Consider the following 26364-nt stretch of genomic DNA (forward strand, 5'->3'; position numbering starts at 1 on the left):
AGGATCTTCAATCACCTGTTCATATTCAAATTTGGTCACCTTGCATAGCCTATGAACATATCTTGCATGTTCTCGTATTATACATCTAGCCAAATTCTTATACTAAAAGTGTTACAATAAGGATAAATTTGATATTTGATTACTATAAAGTCCCAATAATAATGCAACAATGTGATAATAATGATTGGTAGTTTTTATATATTAAATTTATCATAAAATATATATATTGATATCTCAACCTAAAGGAGAGTTAGGGTCTACCCATCCCGACAAGTAATAAATTCAGTTAGGTAACAAAGACTAAATCTAAACAACAGCCTAGAAGCCAACTCAAATAACTTAAAAGTGTAAATTAATTAGATATAAAGTAATCAATAGCCTATCCTAACCAGTGTTTTATAATTATTATTCAATTTATTTAAAATAATGATGTACTTACCATTCAATTTCTGAGATATATATCTGCAAAATGAATTTCTTCTACAAATACATACAATAATACTGTGCAATTTAGCCTAACAAAAATACATATCGCAGTAGTTCTAACTGCACTTACGAGATACTGTGACTACAAAAAGTTCATATAATAAAATAAAAATTGCAGATCTTGGCATCTGTTTTCACATAAGATTCAAAACACTATGCACTTACTCTGTCCCTCCCTTTTGAGATACAAGGCTCTAAAGCTGAAACAGCCTGACAGTGGGCTGATGAGCCACAACATTACTTTAACCAAGGTTTCAAGGTTACTAAAGTTCCCATTGTTGTTGACTGTCTAATACTGTTGGTGACAAAGCACCATCAGTCGTTGTTGATGGTGCTTATTCACTGAAATTATCATTTATTGTAACAATATATTGTACTGACCCAATACCAACCTAACTCTCTGGTTTGTGTGTGTGGTTGTGGGAAATCTCCTTTAACAGCAAATTATTATGTATTACTTCAAACTCATACTGCTATACACCAAATCTGTTAGTTAAAAATTCCTATCGTTTTCATTTGTTCTAACGTTTATTCACTTACCAGTAGATCGCCTCAGACATGAGTTGGCTTCCAAACTTCAGATGCAAAACTGCTACTTACTACTGACCCAAAAATATTTTCCTTTAACACAGCTGCTAACTTGGCAGGACGAAAGGATTCATGGAAAATACTCACCTGTTTGAAATTGCCCTTTGCTTGTTGTTCAGCCTGCATCATGTCGAAAAATATAGGAAGAGTTGCCTTACGAAGTTCTGGTTCAGGTACTAATGTAACCTCTAGAAATGGTCCAACCATCCCAGGTATAAAATGAAGGCGATGATCATCTGCACAAAGAGAAAGGAAATTAATGATCCATCCCACAGTGCGATACCACAATACCTTTCCCAAAGACTACTTCATCACCTAAGAGGGAAAAGTACTATGAGGACACTATGAAATGAGATATAAAAATCTTAAGTTTTCCTACAGTATGTATTGTGTTTTTTTATCAATTCAAATAAAGTTTGACAACTAAAGGAATAAGTATAAAACTCACAATATAATATAACTGCCATGAATAAGAAAGTAAGAGTTAAATGCTCTTTTATGACAATATAAATTAAGAACTTGAAAAAAGTTATATACCTAGATTATGCCACATGGATAAGATTTGGAAGCCCATGAGTACTCTCATGTCATTGTACCGTTCTAATACTTTGTGGCGCTTCTGTTGTGAAAAGTGTTCTAACTGCAAACAAGGCTGAGTTAAGAATCCAACTGCCAAATTCAAATAGTTGCTCCACAGCTGAAATAAAATGAGAGAAAAAAAAGATAGGTGCATTAATAGCATATCAAGGCAAGACATAAAAGGAAAAAATTACCTTTCATATTTTCTGGAAAAGAAAAACTATCTTGAAGACTGCCAACCATGATATGAGTTGATCAAAACAAAGGGTAGATAAGTAAAAAAACATAAGGACTACATATGCAGAGGGTGTGTAAATAGCTCTTTAATTTGGGGGGATCTAAGAAAAGTTGTTCATATCAGTCAATCAATCAACTTATGACTTTCTTCTTCTTGTTGTCTTGTCTGATTGTCATCTTGATACTACTGCTTTAGTTGCTTGTTGATGACTGTAATGATTACTTTCTGTCTACTATCCATTACCTAAAATGACTCCAAAAAGCCTCACTAATTCAAGGCTAGCAGCAATCCTCCTAGAACAGTGGGATTGTCCCTCTCAATGTATTATCTGATGACATTGTAGAGGTATATTTTGCAGGGAACTTGCGATTGCCATTTTGGCACATTGGTAAAATATATATTGAAAAACAGGACATTACTTAGTTTCTGTCCCCGAGTACCTAGATACCTTCATGGTATTGTACTAATTGTTATACACTTGACATGAACATGCCTTGATGTGCATATTAATGAATAACATATAAGATCCTTTATAAATAGTGAGTATAACTCTGAATATGAAGTACAATTATAGCCTTCAGTACCACCAATTTTATTCTCCATGAAATTTTGTGGGATCTTAGGAAAAACTGCCACAAGTTGAGTAAAGTATATCTTAGTTTTACCAGACCACCGAGCTGATAAACAACTCTCCTAGAGCTGGCCCAAAGGATTAGATATTTTTTAAATGGCTAGGAACTAACTGGACACCTAGCAACGGGACCTACAGCTTCTTGTGGGATCCAAACTACAATACATCAAGAAAAGAATTCCTATCACCAGAAATAAATGCCTCTGATTCCGCGTTGGCCAAGCCAAGAATTGACTGGTAGCCGAACGCGAAAACCACACGTCCAACAAGGAACTAATACTGCCACAAAAGAACAATAAATACTTTAGGTACATACGAAATTAAAAAAGTTAATGGAACATCTACTACAGTCCCATGTACAGAAATTTACCCAAAAGAAAGACTATTTACATATGACAGGATGATAATTGTGAAAACCAAGTACTAAGAAACTATCATAAACAGCAGGAAAAGAACATAGCGTATTTTACCTGATTATCAAAGCGTCCCTGTTTCAAGAATGTTGATATGAGTGGCTGCGCTATTTCTTGCATGGCAGTCAGTATTGTGTGGTTGGTTACCATCCTCATGACGAACCAGTCACTAGGGAAAACCGCTGCCCTGACCAGATCTGACAAAAGGACTGTAGTCGAATACAAGAGATGCCGGAGGCGATGAGCATCTGCTCCTACATTAGCATCCCAGAGTCTACTGTAATGAGCTTCTTCCATTAACTGCAAGATCCCCATTAAGCAAGCAACTAGCGTACCCTGCAAATAATTAATAACAGGAAAAATGAAATACATTCCTAAGTATTTCCAATGAATGACAAGAAAACTCTACTCAATATTACACAGCAAATGGTACATATTCACGGCTACATTATCACATATTTATTTTACTAAATGAAAAAATAACAATGTAAAAAAATTTTATTTTTCCTAACTATACAAACCTGAGGTCCTTTAACAATAGGAATGGTACTTAGCGGCAGCTGAACTGGTCGTAAGCTTCGAACTAGGGAGTTCGGTAGTTAACTACTTGTCCCGCAGTTGACGGTCAGCTCGACTGCGAGGAGAGGAGTCACTTTGCTTTAAGCCCAGGAAAATGCAGAGTGAGGGGTGGCATGAGGTGGGACTATATGTAAAGGACCTCAGGTTTGTATTGTTAGGAAAAATACAATTTCTGACAAATTGTTATTTGTTCCGGTACGTATACAAACCCTCGGTCCTTTAACAATAGGAAGACTCACTTATTGGTGGGTGGAATCTGAGTCTTATGAACCAGACTGGTGTTCGTCCTACCTTGGTTCCCTCCCAGGTCATAAGAGCAAAGGGAGGGATCCTAGCCTCTGCCCAGCTGATCGGGGTGTGCACCACAGGATCAGTGGTCAGACTTCTAGACCAAATTTATAAGAGGGAGGCAAGCGTACCTCATATAAATAGCAACAAATGCAAGAATTAGTTCCTACTTCAAGAGCCAAGATGAAGTCATGGGTTTGCCTCTTGTTGGCTTCCACTCCCCCCTTTTGTTGGGGAGTGGTGAATAAAACCTCCTATCCCTATTGAAAGGGATAGGATGGAGCTCGGTTGTGTAGCTTACCTGCATTGGCCTCCTGTTCAGCGTAGTGACGACCACAGCCCTCTGCCAACAGGTAGAGAAGAATGAAGGAGGAAGAGAAGCCAGTCACACTCTCTTTCACTCGTCCATTCATGCAGTCACACAAGGATGCGATGCTGTTCTGTCCGCTCAGGTGCTGGGTAGACTACACAACTTGTTGAGCAGCCACCACAGGTCCCAAGGAAAAAGTGTCCAAGGACCTGTGGATAATATCCCGAAGGTAGAAGGAAGTAAAGGTGGTCTGGTTGGCCCAATCCCCTGCCTTCAGAACCTGCGCCATGGAGAAGTTCTTGCGGAACACAAGGGTTGGACCAATACCTCTGACTTCGTGGGCTCTCAGACGAAGGGTACGGGTGTCGTCACTACCAGCTGTCTCGTACACCCTCCTGATCACCTCACGTAGCCAGAAAGAAAGTTTTCTCTTGGAAACTTCTTTCTTGGTAACCGCAATGCTAAGAAGAGGCGTCGACACTCAGGCCTGACGTGTCGAGTTCTCTTCAGATAGCACCGTAGCGCCCTCACAGGACAAAGCAGCATCTCATCTGCATCATCATCAGTAAAGTCCTTCAAGGAGGGGATCGTGAAAGACTCGAACCGGTCGTCAGGGACCAAAGGATTCTGAGTCTTCGCTACGGAGTTCGGGACGAAATCGAGCGTCAAAGATACCCATCCTCTGGAATGCTTGACATTGTAGGAAAGACCATGAAGTTCCCCTACCCTCTTCGCCGATGCCAGGGCCAGCAAGAAGAGGGTCTTGAGGGTCAGATCCCTGTCTGACGACTCTCGGAGTGGCTCCAAGGGTCTGCGAGTCAAACTCCTAAGGAATTCCCACCCCGGGGGGCCTGAATTCCCTGGGTGGGCAAGACCTCTCGAAGCTCTTCATCAGGAGGGAGATCTCGAAGGAAGAAGAGATGTCCACACCTTACAGTTTAAGGACTAGGGCCAGGGCGGCTCTGTATCCTTTAACTGCAGAGACGGAGAGGAGCTTCTCTCGGCGAAGAAAAACGAGGAAATCCGCTACCTGCTGAAGAGTGGCTCTGAGAGGAGAGAGACCCCGTCCACGACACCAACCACAGAAGACGGCCCACTTCCCCTGGTATACAGCTGCAGAGGACTGTCCGAGGTATCCAGCCATCTCTGTTGCTGCGCTGCGAGAAAAACCTCTTGCTCGCAAGAGATGGTGGACAGCAGCCAGCCGTGAAGGCACAGGGACTCGACTTACCGGTGGTACCGCTCTATGTGTGGCTGGCACAGGAGGTTGTGCCAGGGGGGAATCTCCTTTGGTGCTTTGGCGAGCAGAGCCAGCAGGTCCGGGTACCAAACAGCTTGAGGCCACTTGGGGGCCACCAGGATCATCCAGGGATTCGAGGTGATCAGCACCCTGCTGATCACTTTGCGAATCAGACAGAACGGGGAAAAGGCGTAAACAAAGAGGTTGTCTCACGGATGTTGAAGAGCGTCCTCTGCAGCTGCCCATGGGTCCGGCACAACTGAGTAGAAAACTTGGAGTTTTCTGTTGTGCCGGGTGGCAAACAGGTCTACGACTGGACGCCCCAACAGGTTGAAGAGCCTTTCCGCCACGTCTGATCCCGACGGCTGAGCTTGTCTGGTACTACATTCTCCTTGCCCGGAATGTAGCAGGCCGACAGCTCTACTGAGTGTGCCACGCCCCACTCGTGCCCCTGCAACGTTAACTGGTGCAGCGGAAGGGACACTAGGCCCCCCTGCTTGTTGACGTACACCACTACTGTGGTGTTGTCACCCATCAACACCACTGAGTGTCCCACCAGACGATCCCAGAACTCTTGGAGAGCGAAGAACGCTGCCTTGAGCTCCAGGACGTTGATGTGAAGGTGCTTGTCGTGATGATCCCACACACCTGCAGCCAGCAACTCCTCCAGGTGTGCGCCCCATTCCTCGGTCGATGCGTCTGAGAACAGCAACATCTCCGGGAGGGGAGTGCGAAGAAGCACTCCTTTTACGAGGTTCCCGTCGTCCAGCCACTAGGCTAGGTCCTGCCTCACCTTCCCCGTGAGGGACATGGGGAAGGGAGGGTCCCTTGCCTGTGACCAACACTCCTTTAGTCTCTACTTAAGAGACCGCAGGTGAAGACGCCCGTGAGGGACTAGCTTCTCGAGAGACGACAGGTGACCAATCACGACCTGCCATTACTGAGCTGCCTGCTCCTGTCGGGACAGGAACTGTCTTGCTGCCTCCCTGAACCTGCTGATCCGCTAATCTGTGGGGAAGACTCGCTCTGCTACCGTATCGATCATCATGCCCAGGTACTTCATCTTCTGCTTGGGCTCCAGATCCGACTTCTCGTAATTCACTACAGTGCCTAGATCGCGGCAGAATTCGAAGAGTCAGTTCGGTCTCTGTCCTGTAGCAACTGCCAGGACTAGCCAATCGTCGAGATACCTCAGAAGACGTATCCCTACCAAGTGGGCCCAAGACGACACCAGCGTGAACACTCGCGTGAACACCTGTGGGGCGGTTGAGAGACCGAAACAAAGTGCCCTGAATTGGTACACCATCCCGTCGAGGATGAAGCGGAGGTACTTCCTGGAGGATTGTTGGATGGGTATCTGGAAATATGCGTCCTTCAGATCCACAGAAAGCATGAAGTCATTCTTCCTGATGGAATCGAGCACTGAACGTGCCGTTTCCATCGTGAACTGAGTCTGGCAAACGAATCGGTTCAAGGGAGAGAGATCTATCACCGGGTGCCAGCTCCCCGAGGACTTCACCACCAGGAAAAAGTTGACTGTAGAAGCCTGGCAACTGATCCCATACTATCTCCACAGCATGTTTGCTCAGCATGGCTTCTACTTCCTGCCGAAGCGCTACGTCCTTGGTCGAACCAGGGACGTACGTCTGAAGATGGACCGGGTTGGAGGTGAGGGGTGGACGAGACTCGAAGGGTAGTAAATATCCCTCCCGAAGAACGTTCACTATCCAGGTCTCTGCTCCGAAGCGCTGCCATGTTGCCCAATGGCTCGCCAGGCAACCCCCCCCTTCCGGCAGCAGGTGAGGGGGAACGCCGTCCCTAGCGTTTCCCGCCTCTCTTCACCTTCTTCCTGGATCCTCCTCAAGAGAAGGACTGGGAGGGGGGCTGGTTATGGTCGCTCCTTACCGAAGAAGTCGAAGGCAGTCTTTCCTCTGGGCTTCGACGAAGCAATCGTCTTAGCCGCAGAGGAAGCGTTAGCTAAACTCTTAGGCTGAGCCGCAGTCGTTCGAGGTTGCCCAGCCACCTTCAAGACTGCCTGATGGACCAGACGGTCACTGTCATCATTGCGCCGTCCTTCCACCGCAGCGTTCACCATCTCTCTGGGGAAGAGAGAGGAGGAACTCCGCACCGGTCCGTTGCGAAGATTCAATGCAGCCTCTCGCCCAGCCACCCTGGTCACTCGGGTGAGGAAAGCATCCCTACGCCGAAGAACCAGGTTGGCCCACAGGTTAGCTGTCTGGTGGGCCAGGTAGGAGATGGCCCTACCTCCAGACTGGCACAGTCTCACAAAAGTCGGGTCCCCTTTAGGAGTGATGTTCCCCAAGGAGGCCGGGGTCTTCGACACTGTGAGGGACCACAGGTTGAGCCAGGAGACTGCTTGGAATGCTGCCATAGCTAGAATCTCCTCTGTCGTGGTAGAGGCGGGAAGGAGCTTGGATGACCTACTGGAATCGAAGCGAACCCTCCTGTCCGGAGACAAGAGCTTCCACCTGGCTCAGTACACTGTCAGCCAAGGCTGATCGCGGCAGACCCACCGTCGTCCTGGGTTCCTTTTTGGGACCTCAGAATGACTCCAAACCCGATGTGGGCTTGGACGGTGGGAGCGGCGATCCTTCCTCGAGGTCGTTGTGCTGATGAATCAGCGCAATAACCTCTAAAAACCACATCTGGATCTCGGGAGAGACTGCATTCTGCGGAGCCGGGCCATCAAGCCTGTCCAGCGAGAACGCCTCGCGAGAACCTCCTCCTTCCACAGGAGGAACCACCAAAGACCCCTCCTGGTCTCCTCCCACCACTTGCGCTTACAATCTGGTCAATCAGAGGACCGTGCCAGGTTCGTAGGGCGTCGTGGGGGGATCGCGAGGGGGCGCCACTCCTAATCGCCTTGCTGAGGGGGCTGCAGGCAATCACCAACCCACGGTGGCGATTGAGCTGCAGGCCTAGTCGAGTGGCTCTCCCTGGGAGAGCGGCTGGACTGAGAACAGCGGCGATGGTCCCGAGCGTCAGAAGAGCGGCGGTCAGGGGACCGGCAGAGTCCGCTGTCGCGGTGGAAGTGAGGCCTGTCCTCACGGCGCATCACGTCGCTTGAACCAGCCGAGGCTGGTTCAGGCGACCGAGGGGACCGCTTCGTTGCCTCAGCCCGCGGACAATCTGGGACCGTCGCGTCAACTCTGGGTACCTGCTGCTCGCTGTGAGAGTGATCGCTGGCCTGGCGGGAGTCACCTGGATGGCTCCCACCAGTCTTCCGCTCCGTGCCTGGATCCTGGCACCGAGCGGACTCGGTTGCCTGGGTCTTGGTTGTAGTACGCTCTTGCGAGCGAGAGGCCGAGACGGTACCTGGCGCCGAGGCAGAGCCTCTGGCGCCAGGCGAGGAGGTACCGGTGTCCCCTGGAGCCCCAGCGAATACCAGGCCCAGCCGAGATCGTCACCCGTGCCAAGCAAACCTGAAGAAGGGAACAGAGTCGGGTTAGTAAGGGGGGGAGGGGCGTATCCCTCGCCCGGGGGGGTGGGAAAGATCCCAACCCGAGCGAACAGAAGACCCCGAATACAGTTTACTGTTGGGGTACCTCGACCCCCACTCTACGCTCCACTGATCGAGCGAACAGAAGGAACGAGATACCTCCCCCGAAGGGGAAAGAGCCATACGAGGGAGATGAGATGGAGAGAGAAAAGAGGAAGACGTGCCCGTGACCAGGGAAGCAACTGGAGAATCCCCTGACGACTCCCTGGCCGGCTTACGCAGCTTCTTCCTCCCCCCATAGCGCTCCCACTGCTCCTCCGACCAATTAACACATACGTCATATGACTCAGTGCAAGAGCAATCTCGCCCTCTACACGGAGTACAAAACTCGTGAGGATCAACCTCAACAGAGGACTGAAAGGTCCCACAATTACGGCCCTCCACACCAGGGCATAATCTACGGCTGATGGGGGGGCGTGGGGGTCTCTCCAGTTCTCAGGATTCCATATCAAAATCAAAATCACTGGACGAATAATACAAAAGAAAAAACACACGTACTTACGTATCCTTTTGCACAATCACACAGTAATAGAAAAAGCTAAAAGAAAATCTTCACGCAGTGAAGCACACAAAGCATACGACGATAGCGGGCAGAGAGGCGAACAACACGTCTGTCTCCGTCGGCGGCCGAAAGCAAAGTGACTCCTCTTCTCGCAGTCAAGCTGACTGCCAACTGCGGGACAAGCAGTTAACTACCGAACTCCCTAGTTCGAAGCTTACGACCAGTTCAGCTGCCGCTAAGTACCATTCCTATTGTTAAAGGACCGAGGGTTTGTATACGTACCGGAACAAATATGGAATACGTAATTCAAAGAAGATAATGTATTCCTTTTAGCTATTTTATTATACAGTTTATTAACTCAAGATGATAAAATCTGAGGATAAACTGAGAGAGAGCATGTTTACATACTTGTATAGTAAGAATGTTATTAAAGTATTTTATAAAATATAAGAAAAAAACCTTCCCTAATTTGCAAAAGTAAAAGCATAGAATACTAGTACAATAGCACACTACTTACTGAGCTTGGTGCCGTCCTCTCCAAAGAAAGGATCAACTGCACGACAACATCAAACAATGTCAACATGACTGTTTCCACATCTTGATGCAGTGAAGGTGGCAACTGAAATAAAAGGATAGAATCAAATTAAATAACTGTAGTACAGTACATACTGTTAAAGACATGAATTACAGTAAAACAATGAAACTCTTATTAAAATTATTTTCTCCAATTTGAGAAAAAAATGACTTCTTTATGATAAAATAAGATTTTATGTATACTTACCAAGTAGTTACATTGCTATAGTTTCTAAAACCGTCAGCAGCTAGAATTTTTGAAATTCGCAGAAGCGCTGGTTTGTTTTGGTCAGGTGATACTCCCCCCGCCCACTATTGGGAGAGTGAGGAACCAACACCGTCCGAAAATCAGGTGTTTATGCCCTATTATCAATGCGAGGGGAGGAGGGCGGGCTTTGATCATGTAACTACTTGGTAAGTATACATAAAATCTTATTTTATCATTAAAAAAGTCATTTTTATGTATGCAACTTACCAAGTAGTTACATAGCTGAATCCCACATTGTAGGAGGTGGGATCCATGGATATGCTCATAACTTTTTAAAATCTAATAATACAAAATATGACAATTTGTCCAAAATTGCATTTTTCATAACTATACAAACCTGAGGTCCTTTTACAACAGGAAGGTAACTAGCGGCAGCTGGATGGTCGTAAGCTTCGAACAAGGGAGTTCGGTAGTTAACTGCTTGTCCAACAGTGCGCGCGCCACGCGACTGGGAGGTGAAGAATCACTTTTGCTTTAGGCCCAGGCAAAAAAACGCAGAGTGAGGGGTGGCATGAGGTGGGACTATATGTAAAAGGACCTCAGGTTTGTATAGTTAGGAAAAATGCAATTTTGGACAAATTGTCTTTTGTTCTGGTACAGTATACAAACCATCGGTCCTTTTACAATAGGAAGACTCACTTCTTGGTGGGACGAATCTGAGTCTTTGTGAACAGACTGGTGTTCGCCCAACCTTGGATTGTTTCCCTGGTCGTAAGAGCAAGGGAGGGTATCCTAGCCTCTGTCCAATTGATCGGGGTGTGCACCGCAGGATCAATGGTCAGACCTCTGGACCCAAGTAATAAGAGAGAGGCATCGAGCGCAAAGGACATGGGGATACATTTTTCAGGGAAGGATCTAAACTTCCCGCACTTGCGGCACTCCACCCCGGGGCACAGTCGCCGGCTGATGAGAGGGCGCGGAGATTGATCCAATCCTTGGTCCATGTTGATCAAACACAATAATATATATGAAAAAATGATAAGGAGTACTCACAGTATCACTTTCATACACAAACAAACAGTAGTAGAATATCACAATAATCCTGAGTATACGACGATGAAGCGGCAGAACGCGATGGGGAGCACGTCTTCAAACCACAAGGCCGAAAGCAAAAGTAATTCTTCACCTCCCAGTCGCGCGCGCGCACTGTCGGACAAGCAGTTAACAACCGAACTCCCTTGTTCGAAGCTTATGACCGTCCAGCTGCCGCTAGTTACCTTCCTATTGTAAAAGGACCGATGGTTTGTATACTGTACCGGAACAAATATATTTTAGAGCTAGCATCCATGCAGATGCTTGTTGGTTCCTTACCTGTTAAGAGAGCTGAACAGTTGATTACTGCCTCTGGAAGTCGCTCGTCTTAACTCATAGGGACGTGGCGGTATATCCATAACTCGTCCTCTAAAACAGTGGGACCCATGCAGCTAAGGAATGTCCGTGGCTAGCATGGTCAACCAAATCATGACCCTGCCAGGGCACAGTACCAAATAATCAAATGTTACCAGAGTAAAAAAAAAAAAAACATATCACCTCAACCATAACCATAAAATCCATAGCCAACTCTACACTTGACTGAAGGGTACTCCTAGTACATCCATAGTACCTCCAGGCTCCCCTAAAAAACTCAACACGCCGCTAAATACAGACCTAGGGTACTTCAATTTTCATATACTGTTTCAATATCACACAAGTAATGCGAGGAGAACACTGATTTACATTTCCAATACGTTGCTTGAATAATCGAGTCCAAAGAGAGATTGTGTTTAAACGAGAGAGAGGTTGCCACTTCTCTTACCTCGTGAGCTTTCACTTAAAGTTTATTGAGGTCGGTTTCTTTCACTTGTGAATGAGCATCTACAATCACGCTACGTAAGAACGCCAGGGCGTTTTTAGACATCGGGCGCGCCGGATTCCTTACCGAACACCATAAACAGTCGGACGGGCCCCGAACCTTCACTGTCCTTTGTAAATAACATTTCAGAGCTCTGACTGGGCAGAGCAACCTCTCCTCTTTTTCCGGTCCAACCAAGTCCGTGAGGTTATTGATACTGAACAAACAAAGCCATGGTTTGGACAGGATCTCGTTTTTTGCCAAAAAACCGCATTACCCTGTGCAAATCCTATTTTCTTGTCCATGGCATTTATTTCACTCACTCATTTAGCTGTACACAGAGCTACTAGGAATAAGGTCTTTCTCGTCAAATCTCTTAACGATGCTCTTTGCAACGGCTCACACGGAGTTTCCGATAACCACTTAAGTACTACATCTAGGTTCCAAGATAATATCTTTGAACCTTTGGGTTTTTCTATATCGAAGGACTTAATGAGATCTGCAAGATCTCTATTCGACAACACTTCCAATCCTTTGTGCTTGAAAACAGATCTCAACATCGCCTTATAGCCTTTGATAGCCGCAGTAGACAGATTTCTATCTGTTCTCAAATATAAAAGAAAATCTGCTATTTCTGTTATAGTTGTTTTAGAAGACGAAACATTATGCTTTTTACACCAGACTCTAAACACATCCCACTTTGCCTGATAGACTTTACTTGAAGATTCCCTTCTGCACTGCGCAATAACTCTCGCCGCTTGTCTTGAAAACCCCTTCGCTCATAAGTTGTTGGACAGTCTGTAAGCGGTTAGAGACAGAGTGGATAGTCCTTGATGGAACCTCCTGAAGTGGGGTTGTCTGAGTAGATCTGTTCTCTGAGGAAGTAACCTTGACCAATCCACTAGAAGATCTAAAAGATCTGGAAACCATTCCTGCACTGGCCAGAATGGAGCAATGAGAGTCATCGAAACGTTGTGATGCATTCCGAATTTGTTGATGACTTCTCTCACCATCTTGAATGGAGGAAAAGCGTACAAGTCTTTGTTCGACCAGTCCAAAAGCATCGCATCTGTCGACCATGCTTTCGGGTCCAGGGCTGGTGAACAGTAAAGGGGGAGACGACGGTTTCTTGCCGTGCCAAACAGATCCATCATAGGTTTCCCCCAGTTTCCACAATTCGAGGCATACCACTGGATTCATCATCCATTCCGTGTGAAGCACTTGCCTTCTGCGGCTCAGTTCGTCCGCGAAAATTGAGTTTCCCCTGAACGAACCTCGGAATTAATGTGGTTTGATTCACATTCGCCCATACCAGCAGGCTCCTTGCCATCTCGCAAAGAGAAAATGAGTGTGTCCCTCCTTGTTTCTTTATGTAGGAGAGCGCTGTCGTGTTGTCCGAGTGTATCGCCACTACTTTGTTGCGAACTTCGTCCGTGAACTTCAGCAATCCCCGGTGGATGGCGGTCAGTTCCTTTAGATTTATATGCCACTGTTTTGTTCTGCATTCCAAACTCCTGATACTTCTTTTTCCCCCAGAATCGCTACCCAACCTTGATCTGATGTGTCTGAAAAGAACAGTAGGTTGGGGCTCTGCAGGAGAAGGGATCTCCCTTCCCTAAGTCTGTCTCTTAACTTCCACCATTGCAGGTCCTCTTTTATTTCCTGTGTGATAGGGAACACAAAAGTCTGGAAACTTCTTTCTGTTCCAATTCGCTCTGAGGAAGAACTGTAGGTTCCTCATATGCAGTCTTCCTAGTGTCACGAAATGACAATTTGTCGAAAATTGCATTTTTCCTAACTATACAAACCTGAGGTCCTTTAACAATAGGAAGTAGCTAGCGGCAGCTGGAACGGTCGTAAGCTTCGAACAAGGGGAGAACGGTAGTTAACTGCTTGTCCGATAGTCGCGCGCGCGACTGGGAGGTAAACAAATCACTTTTGCTTTTGGCCCATGCAAAATACGCAGAGTGAGGGGTGGCATGAGGAGGGACTGTATGTAAAGGACCTCAGGTTTGTATAGTTAGGAAAAATGCAATTTTCGACAAATTGTCATTTGTTCCGATACGTAATACAAACCATCGGTCCTTTAACAATAGGAAGACTCACTTCTTGGTGGGAGGAATCTGAGTCTTTTGATGAACAGACTGGTGTTCGTCCATCCCTGGAATGTCTCCCTGGTCGTAAGAGCGAGGGAGGGATCCAAGCCTCTGTTCGATTGATCGGGGTGTGCACCGCAGGATCAATGGTCAGACCTCTGGGCCGAGTACTAAGAGAGAGGCAAGCGTATCTCTTCGTACCAGCAAGCAAGAACTTGTTCCTGTTTGCAAGAGGCAACATAAAGTATGGGTTGTCTCAAGCTGGCATCCACTTCCTCCCCCTTGTTGGAGGAAGTGGTGGATATACGCTCCTATCCTTAGTGAAAGGGATAGGATGGGGCTCTGTTGAGTAGCTCACCTGCATCTTGTCCTTATCCAGCAGGGTGACGACCGTGTCCCTCTAACCACAGGTAGAGGAAGAAAAAGATGGGAAAGAGGAGCCAGTCACACACTCATTCACTCATCCATTCTTACGGTCACACCAGGACTCGATGCTGTTCAGCCTGCGAGGGTCTGGGTTCGCTACACAACGTGTTGAGCAGCCACCACGGGTCCCAAGGAAAAAGATCCAAGGACCTGTAGGCAATATCCCGAAGGTAGAAGGAAGGGCATGTGGTCTGGTTGGACCAGACCCCTGCCTTCAGTACCTGCGCCACGGAGAAGTTCTTGCGGACAATGCAGCATCTCCTTCGCATCGAAGGCGGTGAAGTCCATTAGGGAGGGGATTGTGAACGACTCGAACCAATCGTCAGGGACCGAAGGGTTCTGAGTCTTCGCTACGAAGTTCGGTACGAAATCGAGCGTCACGGATCCCCATCCCCTGGATGCTTGACTTCGCAGGAGAAGTCATGCAGTTCCTCAGAGGAAAAGAAGGAAATAGTCGCATGACCTATACCTCTTCTCTACTTCGGTGATGTCCAGTACCCATACTGGTCTGTCCGTTTGCCAACGAAGTCTCTCGCATCCTCCTATCCCCATGCAGCGAAGTTCTCGGTAGTGGATAGGACACCGACACTCCATGGTGGGTGTCGATGGTATGGGTACTGTGACAAGCTATTAAAACGAAGTAATGATTGCTCTGTAACAACCGAACTAAGTCAACAGCGTAGTTCGTAACTGACTCGGCCGCTCTGACAGCTGCCGACTGACTGCGTTCGGTAGAAGGCAAGTTGTCCAAGCATCCGAGTAAGTCACGTGACCTTCGCCTTTAAAGGGTTATGCCGAGAGACCAAACAAATAATGTATTTGTTTGTCACCAATGCCGGATAGCGAGGTGATGATTCTCTTAAGGCATGTGCCCAACAGGCGAAAGTCAATTGCCTTCTAGAGACCGAGGTCCCTGAAGGCAAAACATCTCATGGTTGTTGAATCTCAGCTAAGGAGAAACAACACTATTTACCGTTGAAGACGAAGGTAGATATTGAATGCAACCTACGTCTTCACAGACGAATCGAGAGAAGGATTCTCAAGATTCATAACCTGTGCTTACAAATGACTGAAAACGCTAACCGCTATTTCATTGCTGTCCGGTGAGAAGTCGTAGTTGCAATGAAAGCGGGGCGTTCTTCAGTAATGAAAACACAGGGGAAAGCCGCCTGAAGAACTGCTTCTCATGGGCTGAACATTTGGAAGTAGAGCTGTCAGGTCGGAGAGTAGGCGATGTCTTCTGACACATCTTGTAATTTGGGTTGAACAATGAACAATTGTACACCTACGAATACGAGATATTTTGAAGACAAACTCAGATGTCTGCAAAATCATTCGCATTATCGCAGTGCGATGCAGCGGGAGACTTGTACAGACTTCTGTTACCGTGCGGTAAACAGAAAGATGAAAGAGTCCAAGAGATATCTCTGTTGAAAATTCTCGCAATGTCGAAGGCGATGGAATCTAGCGTCACAGCAGTAGATGGTCCTTCATTATTGCGAGAATCCCCGTTAATCGAGACCCAAGTCCATGATTGTTGGGCAGAGATACGGTCGGTAGTCAATCAAAGCAGGGCAGAGAGAGACATACATGACCGTGCATCTCGGAGGCCCAGCTGATACTGAGCTGCTATCAGGCAGTTCAATACGCAGTAGTTTGAGCCTGAGCTCTCGCTGACTCGTCATCCTGAGTTGCCAGGTAATAATCCATTATTCCACGAAGGAATGCGTTCGGCTAGAACTAACCGAGCATAAAAGATATGCTCGAGCAATTATATTTAGGCGAAACGAATTTCGGTAAATATAAAAGTTGAAATGGTGTTGTCGTGACAAAACCATAAGTATATAAAAATTGAAACTGAAAACTCCTGGGAGGTTGCAGGCAACCCGAGTTGCAGTTCAATTAGAATACTTCTCTTCTAAGTCGCAATCTGTAGATAAACTAGGATATGCGCCTACCCCTCGGACAATTCAACTGCTTAGTAGAATCATGTCGCGAGGTTAATATACGTAGTATATTTGTAGGATTCTGAACAACGATCTCCATCCTAAATTCTTTCCTTCAAGAAAACAAAATAAGGATTGGAGATCGACCACCTTCGATCTCTATCAAAAGAGAGAGAGTGAAGGAGAAGTCTTCCTCGAAGGAAAGCTTCAATGGTGAACAGAATACTAAGACGATAGTTCAAGCCAAACTGGATATTCCCGTCCGATCTTCTCTATTCCAGGTTGGTCGCCTACTGTGAGATAGTTTCTTTCAGCAGCAGTCTTCTTCCCAATGCTAGAAATTCCAGGAATTCGAGCATAGGCGAGGTTCCCGATTATCGTGTAACATATCGGGGATTCTCGTCTCTCTCACTTTGGACCGTGGTCTCGCCTAAGTGTTTGGAGATCGTAAAAAACTCGAACACTGAATGCGCTAGAAATTCCGTAGAATTCTAAGCAGTCTGCGAAACCCCCACCGAATTCGTCAAACGATATCGGCTGGTGGTCCTCTCGATTCCCGTAGAAATCGAGAATGGGGCAGGATCCCTCCTCAACGACCGGGGCTTACGTCAGGTAGGACCCGAAGGTCCCCCCGGTAGCGGAGTCCCGAACGTGGGATCCTACAGAGAAATCTCTGTAGGATCCCTCCCCTTTCCCTCGTAGCCGTAAGGAGAGAGGGAATGGAAGAGGAATTGGATACTCGCTCGCCTTCCCAGTGGAACTAGCAGTTGGAGAAGAGTAGGAGCAGCCATCGCCGCCTCTCAGAGTCTGGGAAAACGTATCGTCAGGAGAAAACGTTTTCCCCGCGGAGGGTTACAAACTCTCTCTGTAAGTAAGGGTCTGCTGCCACTGAGAACGTCGTCTGGGTGGGGCTGATCGACACCTGACAGGAGAGAGCCGATACCGTCCTCCGACTCATTCCAGTCCTCGTCGAGGTCGAAACCTCTCAGGAGGACCGAAGGAGTATTTAAATACGGTGTCCGAAGACACGTAGAAACGCCGCTGTCGCAGTAGAGGAGGTGGAAGTAGCTTGATCGACCGGCCAGAACTGAGAGAGCCTTCTTGTCCGGAGACGAGAGACTCTGGTTCGAGACAGAATCGGCAAGCTCCGATCGCGGCAGACCCACCGTCGGTTTGGGTTCCCTCTCGGGCCCCAAAATGACTCGAGCAGAGACGTAGGCTCTGCTGGTGGGAGCGGCAATCCTTCCGCAAGGTCATTATGCTGACGAATCAGCTTAATGACTTCTGTAAATTCCTCTGTATCTCGGGAGTAACCGCGTCTTGCGGAGTAGGACCGTCCAGTCCCTCCAGCAAGAACAGATCCCGAGATACTCCTCCTTCAGAAGGAGGAACAGCGGCAGACCCCTGACGGTCGCCTCCAGCTACTTGCGAGTATGTCCTGGTCGTCCTAGGACCGTGCCTGGTCCATACGGCGTCATAGCGGGATCGCGAGCGGCGCACCTCTCGCGATCACTCATAGGTACCTCGCTCCTCCCGGTGTAGCCCGAGGAGGTTGAAGGTACAGGAGAGGCAGACCTGACGCTCCCCCCTAGCTCGTCTGGCAGGACCAGCGTGCTTGGAGGGCTGCTGCTGATCGTCAACCCGCGGTGGCGATCGAGCAGCAGGCCTAGCCTTGCTGCTCGCCTGGGGCGAGAGGCTTGGCTGAGAACGTCGACGCTGATCTCTAGCGTCAGCGAGCTGTTGCTGGTTACCGTCTCCGCCCGGTCCCGATGGGTAGCGGCGTCAGGTTTACCTGCTAGGCTCGCTGTCAGCGGTGGAGACCGGCGAGCGTCCTCTCGGCGCATCGAGCCGCTGGTACCAGCCGTGGCTGGTACCGACGGCCTCGGGGACCCCTTCCTTGCCTCAACCCGTGGCTGGTCAGCGACCGTCACGTCAACCCGAGCAGCCAGCTTGTCGCTGCTTGAGAGCGTCCACTGGCCTGGCGAGAGTCGTCTGTACGACTCTCGCCAGTCTTCTGCTCCGCGCTTCGGTCTTGACGGCGAGCGAGCTCGGGTGTCAAGACTTTGGCTGGTCGGTCTCACCGCGGAAGAAACCGGCCACTCGGTACTTCTCGCTAACGAGAAGCCGAGGCGGATCCTGGTTTAGCGGCAGAACCGTTAGAACCAGGCGAGGAAGTGCCAGCCGAAGCTGGTACTCCTCTGGTCCCCGTCTTCTTCTCCTTGGTAGAAGAAGAGACGGGCCCTGTTCCCGAGGGAGGGAGCAGGAGGACCAGCAGAAGAGCTCCCCGAATCGCCGGAGCGAGACGGGCCCTTAGAAGGTCCCGAAGGAGCCTTCTTAGGGGGGAAAACCCGGGTTACCAGCTGGTCGCTGCAAGAGCGGCTGCTGGCCTGGCGAGAGTCACCTGAGCGGCTCTCACCAGCCTTCTGCTCCGTGCCGCGTCTTGGCGCCGAGTGAACTCTGGCGCCGAAACTTGGCTGCACGTTCACCCGAGGGAGAACGTACACTCGGATCTCTCGCGAATAGAGGAGGACCGAGCCGGAACCTGACGTAGCGTCATCGCCGCTAGCACCAGGCGAGGAAGTACCAGAGCTAACCGATACTCCTCTGGTCCCCGTCTACCTCTTCCTTATTCGGAAGGGGAGACGGGCCCCGCTCCCAAAGGAGCAGGAGGACCAGCAGAAGGACCCCCCGTCCCACCGGGGTGGGACGGGCCCTTAGAAGTTCCCGAAGGAGACTTCTTAGGGGGGAAGGCAGCCTTCTTCTTCTTCGGCTTATGGGCCTTAGAAGTCGAAGGGGAAGAGGCAGCAGCAGACGATGAAGACGAAGATGACAGCTTCCTCTTCTTCCTCTTCCTCGTCAGCTCACGCAGGACAGTCGTCAGGTCCTCCATCCAGGCCGGAGCCGGGGCTATTGCCGAAGCAACACGGCCCGACTGCACCTGTCCGGAAGGACCTGGGACTGGGGAAGACACACCGTGGGCAGGACCAGCATGGACAGGCTCAGGAAACCAGGAGCGACAGGAACAGCAACCAGCTCAGGAGCAGCAGGAACAGCGGCAGCGTAGAGCCCAGAAGGGACAGCCAAGCCAACAGCGGGAATCACATCAGCAGCGGGAATTCACATCAGCGGCAGGTACGGCAGGCCCAGCGATCGCCTCGTAGAATCATCGGCAGCCAGCGAACCTGGGTACTGGCGGCCGGTCCAGGGGCGAGCTGCTGGAACAGCGGAAGTCTGGGGCAGGCAACACGAAGAAAACAGGCGGCGGCGGCAAACCCCCCCCTCGGTACGGCGGCGGCCCTAGTAGCGGCAGACGGCGTCACCGACACAGCATGGGGAGTGTAGACCAGGCGGGGGGGAGCAGCATAAGCAGCCGTGGTAGTAGTGGAGACCGCTCCAGACCTCGCTAGACACTGCAGCAGGCCCGTGGATGCTAGGCACGCCCTGCCGCCGCGGTGGTCCATACCTGTCCAAGGTCGTCTCCCAAGGATGTAGCACCTGCGGTAGCATAGATAGATTAGTATGAGGGTTCCCTCACGCACGGGGGAAGCACATGCCCATCCCCGAACGCAAGGAAGACCCCAAATACAAAATACAACGAAGAAGCTGAGCGGGGGGCAGGAAAGAAGACGTAGAATCGGATACCAAGGGAGTCGCGGGAGAGCTTTCCGACGACTTCCTGGCAGACCTTCGCTTCCCCTACCCCCGCACAGCAGTGAAAAGTAATATGAAAATGAAACAGAATACTGCCCTTGCGATTCACTTCATAGAACTTAAAGGGAAAAAGATCAATTCCCGGGTAAGAACGGAAACTTGATCCAAATAATATGATGCTATCATAAAATATATATGAAAATGAAACAGAATACTGCACTTGCGATTTCACTTTCACAGAAAATAATCGGGTAAGAGCGAAAATTGATCCAAATTAAATTTATGCAAATAAATAATGAAAATGAAAAGAATACTGTATTGCAAATCCACTTTCATTGCATTTTATCATACAAAATGAAAGGCTCGTGCCGAGCGCAATCACGCTCTCGGTAACGAACGCACAGGGCAAAAATATATTGAAAAAAAGTACTTACATTTTTCAATTACACACTTTCGCCCAAAAACATACCTGACTCGGCGCGATGCAGCGCGCGCCCTCGGCACCGAGACATAATTCAAGGGTTCAATTTATGAAAAGAGAGGAAATCGCCGCATCTACGGCGATAGCTCCATGTTGGTTCATAATTAAGTAATGAAAATGAAAACAGTGTACTTACAGTTCATTTTCAAGTCAAACAAACCATTAGTAGAAAACACAATATAAACAAAGCATACGACGATGAAGCGGGCAGAGAGCGATGACGAACACGTCCTTCACACCCGCGGCCGAAAGCAAAAGTGATTTGTTTACCTCCCAGTCGCGCGGCGCGCGACTATCGGACAAGCAGTTAACTACCGTTCTCCCCTTGTTCGAAGCTTACGACCGTTCCAGCTGCCGCTAGCTACTTCCTATTGTTAAAGGACCGATGGTTTGTATTACGTATCGGAACAACTGTTCTATTGAGGATAGTGTGCTCAAAAGATTCATCCATTCCTTTGCAGAGCATTCCTGGAGAACTAAAAATTTCACTACCTTCTGCAGGCACGACTCTATTCTTTGTGGGGATGGAAAAGCCCGAAAACTCACTGAGTTGATCCTCATCCCAAAATAGACTAATTCCTGACTGGGAAGTAACTGCAACTTTTGTCTGTTTATTAACGGTCCTAGATCCTGAGCTATAGTCAGGGTTTTCTGAAGGTCCTCCGTGCACCTCTCCTTTGTTTGTGACCGGAGAAGCCAATCGTCCAAGTAAAGGGATATCCTTATCCCGACTAGATGTAACCATTTCGCAATGGGAGCTACCACTCGGGTGAACACTTGTGGTGCAGTCGAAAGCCCGAAACACAGTGCTCTGAACTGGTATATTTTGTCCCTGAAGACAAAACGGAGAAACCTCTTTGAGTTTTGGTGTATTGGGATGTGAAAATATGCGTCCTCCATATCGATGGAGATCATCCAATCCCCTTGACAGATTGATGAAAGGACAGACTGATTCATCTCCATCTTGAACTTTGTCTTTTGCACATAAAGGTTCAGAGTGCTTACGTCCAATATGGGTCTCCATCCCCCGATGACTTGGAAACAACGGACAGACGATTGTAAAACCCTGGTGTTAGTGGCTCCTCTACTAACTCTATTGCTTTCTTTTGCAAGAGAGACAAAACCTCTTCCGAAAGGGCGATGAACTTCTTTGAATTTTCCGAGTAAGCTGTCAAAGCTATCGGAGAGCCTGATAACGGTGGCTTTCTCTTGAATGGAATATCGTAACCTTCTCTTAAAACCTTTACGATCCAAGGTTCCGCCCCTCTTGCTTCCCATTCTTCCCAAAACTGATGGAGCCTCACTCCTACTGGCGCACGAAGGACTGATACACTACTTCTTGGTCGAGGGGTTGGTTGAGGATTTTTTAATAGATTTAAGGTTGAAACGAGCTCTGCCCCTTCATCTTGGGAAATATCTACCGAATCCCCTGCCCCGAAAGGGTTGTCCTCGGCTGGCTGGCAAGGAGCGTACACTAGGGATATTTTCTCTAGTCCGTTTAGTGGAATGCGAGAGAAGATCCTGTGTTGCTTTCTTCTGCAATTCGGAGGCAACTAGCACTACTGTCTCTTCTGGAAAAGGGTGCTTCTTATCCAAGGGCGAATATAACAAGGCAGACTTTTGGGTACGAGAAACTCCCTTGGATGTAAAAGAACACCATAGCTCTCTCTTCTTTAGGATACCTAACATGAAGAGAGAGGCTAGTTCCGCGGAATTGTCTCTAATCCCCTTATCTAAACAGGAGATCACTCCCGAAATATCTGTAAAAGCTACCTCCTCAACATTGAATAGCTCTTCAGTTTACGTCCCAAGGTTCCTACTGTCCAGTCCAGGAAGCTAAAAACTTCAGAATAACCTTAAAGATATCCTTAATGAGGTAGTCTAATTCTGACGCCATAAACATTAACTTGGCCGAGTTGAAAGCCGATCTTCTCGCCGAGTCAATAAGCGCGGAGAAGTCTCCCTGGGCGGAGGCAGACACACCCAAAGAGAGAGCTTCTCCGGTTTCGTAACACGAGTGTCTCCTAGTTGAAAGATGAGAAGGAGGGAAGTAGAAGTTGACCTTGCCTTGATCCCTCTTATCCTCAAGCCAAAGGTTAATTTCCTTTAACGCCGAAAAAGACAGTACTAGTTTCGGTAATTTCCTGGAGTCTTCCTGGTTATCCTCATGTAAGAAGACACTGGAGACGTGGGGGTTACTGGCGAGAATGAATCAGAAAAATTGTCTACAAAGTAAAAAAGCAATGCTTTGTAGGTAGTGAGAGAAGACTCTTTATCCTCCTCTTCTCCTTTCTCTGCTTCTTCGGCTGAAGAAATAGGTAAAAAAAGTCTCTACAGGTTGGATAGGGGGCGCCGCAGATTGAATAAAGCCCAAAATCTGTCTAACTTATTCTGGAAGGCTGACAGAGAATAATCGGGGGCAGCCATCACCTGAAGTCCTGTCTGTAGGCCCGAAGCTGAAATTGATGACATAGGCTGTCTGAGCGCTTCAGACTGGTCCCTTTGTGCACTTGGTTGCATATACGTATACCTGTGGATGGTCGGGCGCTAGCGGGCGCTAGTGGGCACTCGGGCACTCTTGGACGCTCGGGTGCTCGAGGATTCCCATGTGCTAGTGGGCGCTCGGGAGCTAGTGGACGCTTGGTTGCAACTGTATTCCTGGGCGCCAATGGACGCTCGGGAGACAAAGGTTGTTCTAGCATTGCTGCGGAAGTTCCGGGCACCAAAGGCTGCTCTGGCGAGCGGGCAAACTGTGGCGCCGATGGGCGCTCGGGAGTTGGCGTGTTCTCGTGCTCCGAACGCTGAAGATGTCTCCCAGGAGTCTCGGGGATTCCAGGAGGGACTGATGGCAGTCTTACCTGTCCTTCAGTGTTACATGTGCAGACTGGTGCTGAAGACATCTCCGAGAGTCTACTCTTCCCCGTACTCTGAACGTCTGCTAGAGAAGACTTTCTCGACGACAACTTCAACTTAGAGGATGTAATCCTCTCACTACGACGTCCCTCTCCTGCCTTATCCTGAGAGAATCTCTTTGGAGAGTCCCAAAAACTACACGAAGGCTGTTCCTTCCATAAAGGGCTAGCCTTTTTACAGGGGACTGGAGAGGGAGACAACTTACGAACCCTCCTTTTCAATGGACGGGACTTGTCATGAAATCGCCACTGGCGCCTGGGAAAGGACTCCCCGGCGCTGGAAGCACTAAACAACAGCGGTACTCCTTTAGAGACGCCTTTCCGATGGCGCTCTGTTGCGATCTGGGATTTGTCAACAGAATCGCCTGAGGGGGCGACTGTTCATGGGCAGACCCCACTAACCTCCCTTGGGCTACCAGTATGCCTCCTCCCAGGTTCTGGGGAGTTTGACAGGGACCTTTGCCTAGGAGAATCAGTGCAGCAAACAGCCACCTCCTCCACAACACTTACACTTGCACTCACTTCACCACTTACCTTGTACATTAGATTTTTAACGGACGCTCCTATTTCTCCATCGCTTGGAGCATGATCGAAAATTTCTGATCGACTCTTGCCTCTAAATTGGTCACAGCATTGGGTACGGGTGTGAGAGAGCCAAGATTAGGACTGGGAATGACAGGTGGAGGGGAAGGTTCAGAAAGAGACAAATTATCATAAGACAATTCCTGACTAATTAAGTTTTTTGCTTTAGCTCCAGAAGCCGCTTTTCTCTTTTTATCTCTCTCTAACTTGTTTGTATAATTAGTCAAGATCTTCTTATTTCTTTGAACCCAATTAATACACTCCCCACAAGTTTGATCTGGTGTACAAGTCTGTCCCCTACAACCTGTGCAAATTGAATGTGGATCATTACCCACTTTAGCGATCCTAGTATTGCAGCCTTTACTACAATACCTAATCCCAGATGAACTAGTGTCTGACATTATGTAGACCAATTCAAAACTAGTGAATTTTGGTGCAAAACTTTTTAAAACTATTATCAATTCCTAAATAGCTATCACCGAAAACAAAACTTCCAATATTCAGAGTACTTCACCAAATAACTCCAACAAAGAGCGACAGTAAAGAATTCCAAAAATTCCGCTGCTACTGAAACTGTGTTGACAGTACCAGCCGGCAAAAACAACTGATTTTTGGACAGTGTTGGTTCCTCACTCCCCCGATAGTGGGCGGGGGGTATCACCTGACCAAAACTAACTAGCTCTTCCGCGAATTTCAAAAATTCTAGCTGCCCACGGTTTTAGAAACTAAAGCTATGTAACAACTTGGTAAGTTGCATACATAAAAGCTTCAAGTTGAATATTTGGAGTCCAAAGGCAGGATGAAGTTAGAAATTATAGTGTAAGGGACAGTCCATTCTGATGGCTTGATGATACAAAGTCAAGTGATTTTTGGTGCTTACTGGCATCTATAACCGGATTTTGGCACCTCTGTTAAATAAGTACATATCGGCGCCAACACATACTATATCATCGGCGCTGTTAACCAAAAATTGTTATATTTCGGCGCCGAAATTCGCCAATTTTTGGCAAGAAAAGCCTAATAAAACCGGATCACCAATAACCAAGGCCGCCAATAACTGTGGACTGCCTTATTGCAATTTGCCTTATATGGGGGGAGATCAGATGAAATTTCAAAAAACCTATCAGGGAGTACAAAAGATCCTTTAATATTGATAATACAAATACTAATGCAATAGCCATATATCACTGGGATTTCAACCATAAAATGTTATTGTTATAATACAATTAAGTTTGTTCATACTTACCTGGCAGATATATATATAGCTGTATTTTCTGAAGTCCGACAGAATTTAAAAATTCGCGGCACACGCAGTGGGCGGCCAGGTGGTAGTACCCATTCCCGCCGCTGGAGGCGGTATCAGGAACTATTCCCATTTTCTATTCATATTTTATCAGTGCCACTGTCTCCTGAGGGGAGGTGGGTGGGCACTTTAATTATATATATCTGCCAGGTAAGTATGAACAAACTTAATTGTATTATAACAATAACATTTTGTTCATGAAACTTATCTGACAGATATATATATAGCTGAATCCCACCTTCGGATGGTGGGGGGGGGGAAGAGACCAGAATAGGATTTTGGGAAACTAAATTAAGTAGATGATATACATCTTGGTTCCTGACCTGTTAGCATAGCCGACTTCGTGATTACTGTCACCAAAGTCTGCTTCTGCGTTACTAGAAGTTGCCAGCGAGGTAGAGACCTGTAATGCTGGTGCGCTCTAGATGATCTGTCAACGGGGGCGTGACCACAATGTGACTAGACCATATGACCATACTTCTGAGGGCACCGAAGCTAAAACCACCACCTGACCTAACCTATCAAAGTTAGTTCCATAACTTCTAGGCTAAAGAAAAGGAACGCGCCTCAAGCGACCAACCCTTCAAAGTTAAAAGCACACCTATCCATTTTCTATAGGATAGGATTCGTGTTGCTTCTTGCACCCAATAATATATCTACGGATATGTATGGTCCTAGCGACTTACGGATCTGAAATGTCGTCTTCACATCCCGTCGGGAGTGTGGAAGCGAACACAGAGTTGCTTCGCTAAAGCGTGGCACTCAGGATGTTACTGAGTGTCATGCTCTGTTGAAATGCTTCCGAGGCCGCGCCCTCACCTCTTGAGCATTCATATTAAGAAAAAATCTCAAATCTTTATGCAAACATAATGAATGAGACCTCTTAAAAGAACTCCTTGGCTATAATGCCAGGGTGTTCTT

At 47.8% G+C, this 26364-nt stretch overlaps 1 protein-coding gene across 3 annotated transcripts in view; it reads right to left on the minus strand.

The window, feature by feature from the left end:
• Window positions 1–1161: 1161 nt before the first annotated feature.
• LOC135194986 (dedicator of cytokinesis protein 3-like) overlaps window positions 1162–26364 on the minus strand; it is a gene marked incomplete at its 3' end in the record, with an annotated part of 54917 nt that continues 29714 nt past the window's right edge. For all 3 annotated transcript variants that reach the window (XM_064221240.1, XM_064221239.1, XM_064221238.1), the window contains 4 exon segments: window positions 1162–1310; window positions 1612–1771; window positions 2993–3271; window positions 9892–9993. In XM_064221240.1, the coding sequence (XP_064077310.1) occupies window positions 1162–1310; window positions 1612–1771; window positions 2993–3271; window positions 9892–9993 (690 nt within the window).

Source organism: Macrobrachium nipponense, chromosome 15, assembly GCF_015104395.2.
Source record: "Macrobrachium nipponense isolate FS-2020 chromosome 15, ASM1510439v2, whole genome shotgun sequence".
NCBI classification, from domain to species: domain Eukaryota; kingdom Metazoa; phylum Arthropoda; class Malacostraca; order Decapoda; family Palaemonidae; genus Macrobrachium; species Macrobrachium nipponense.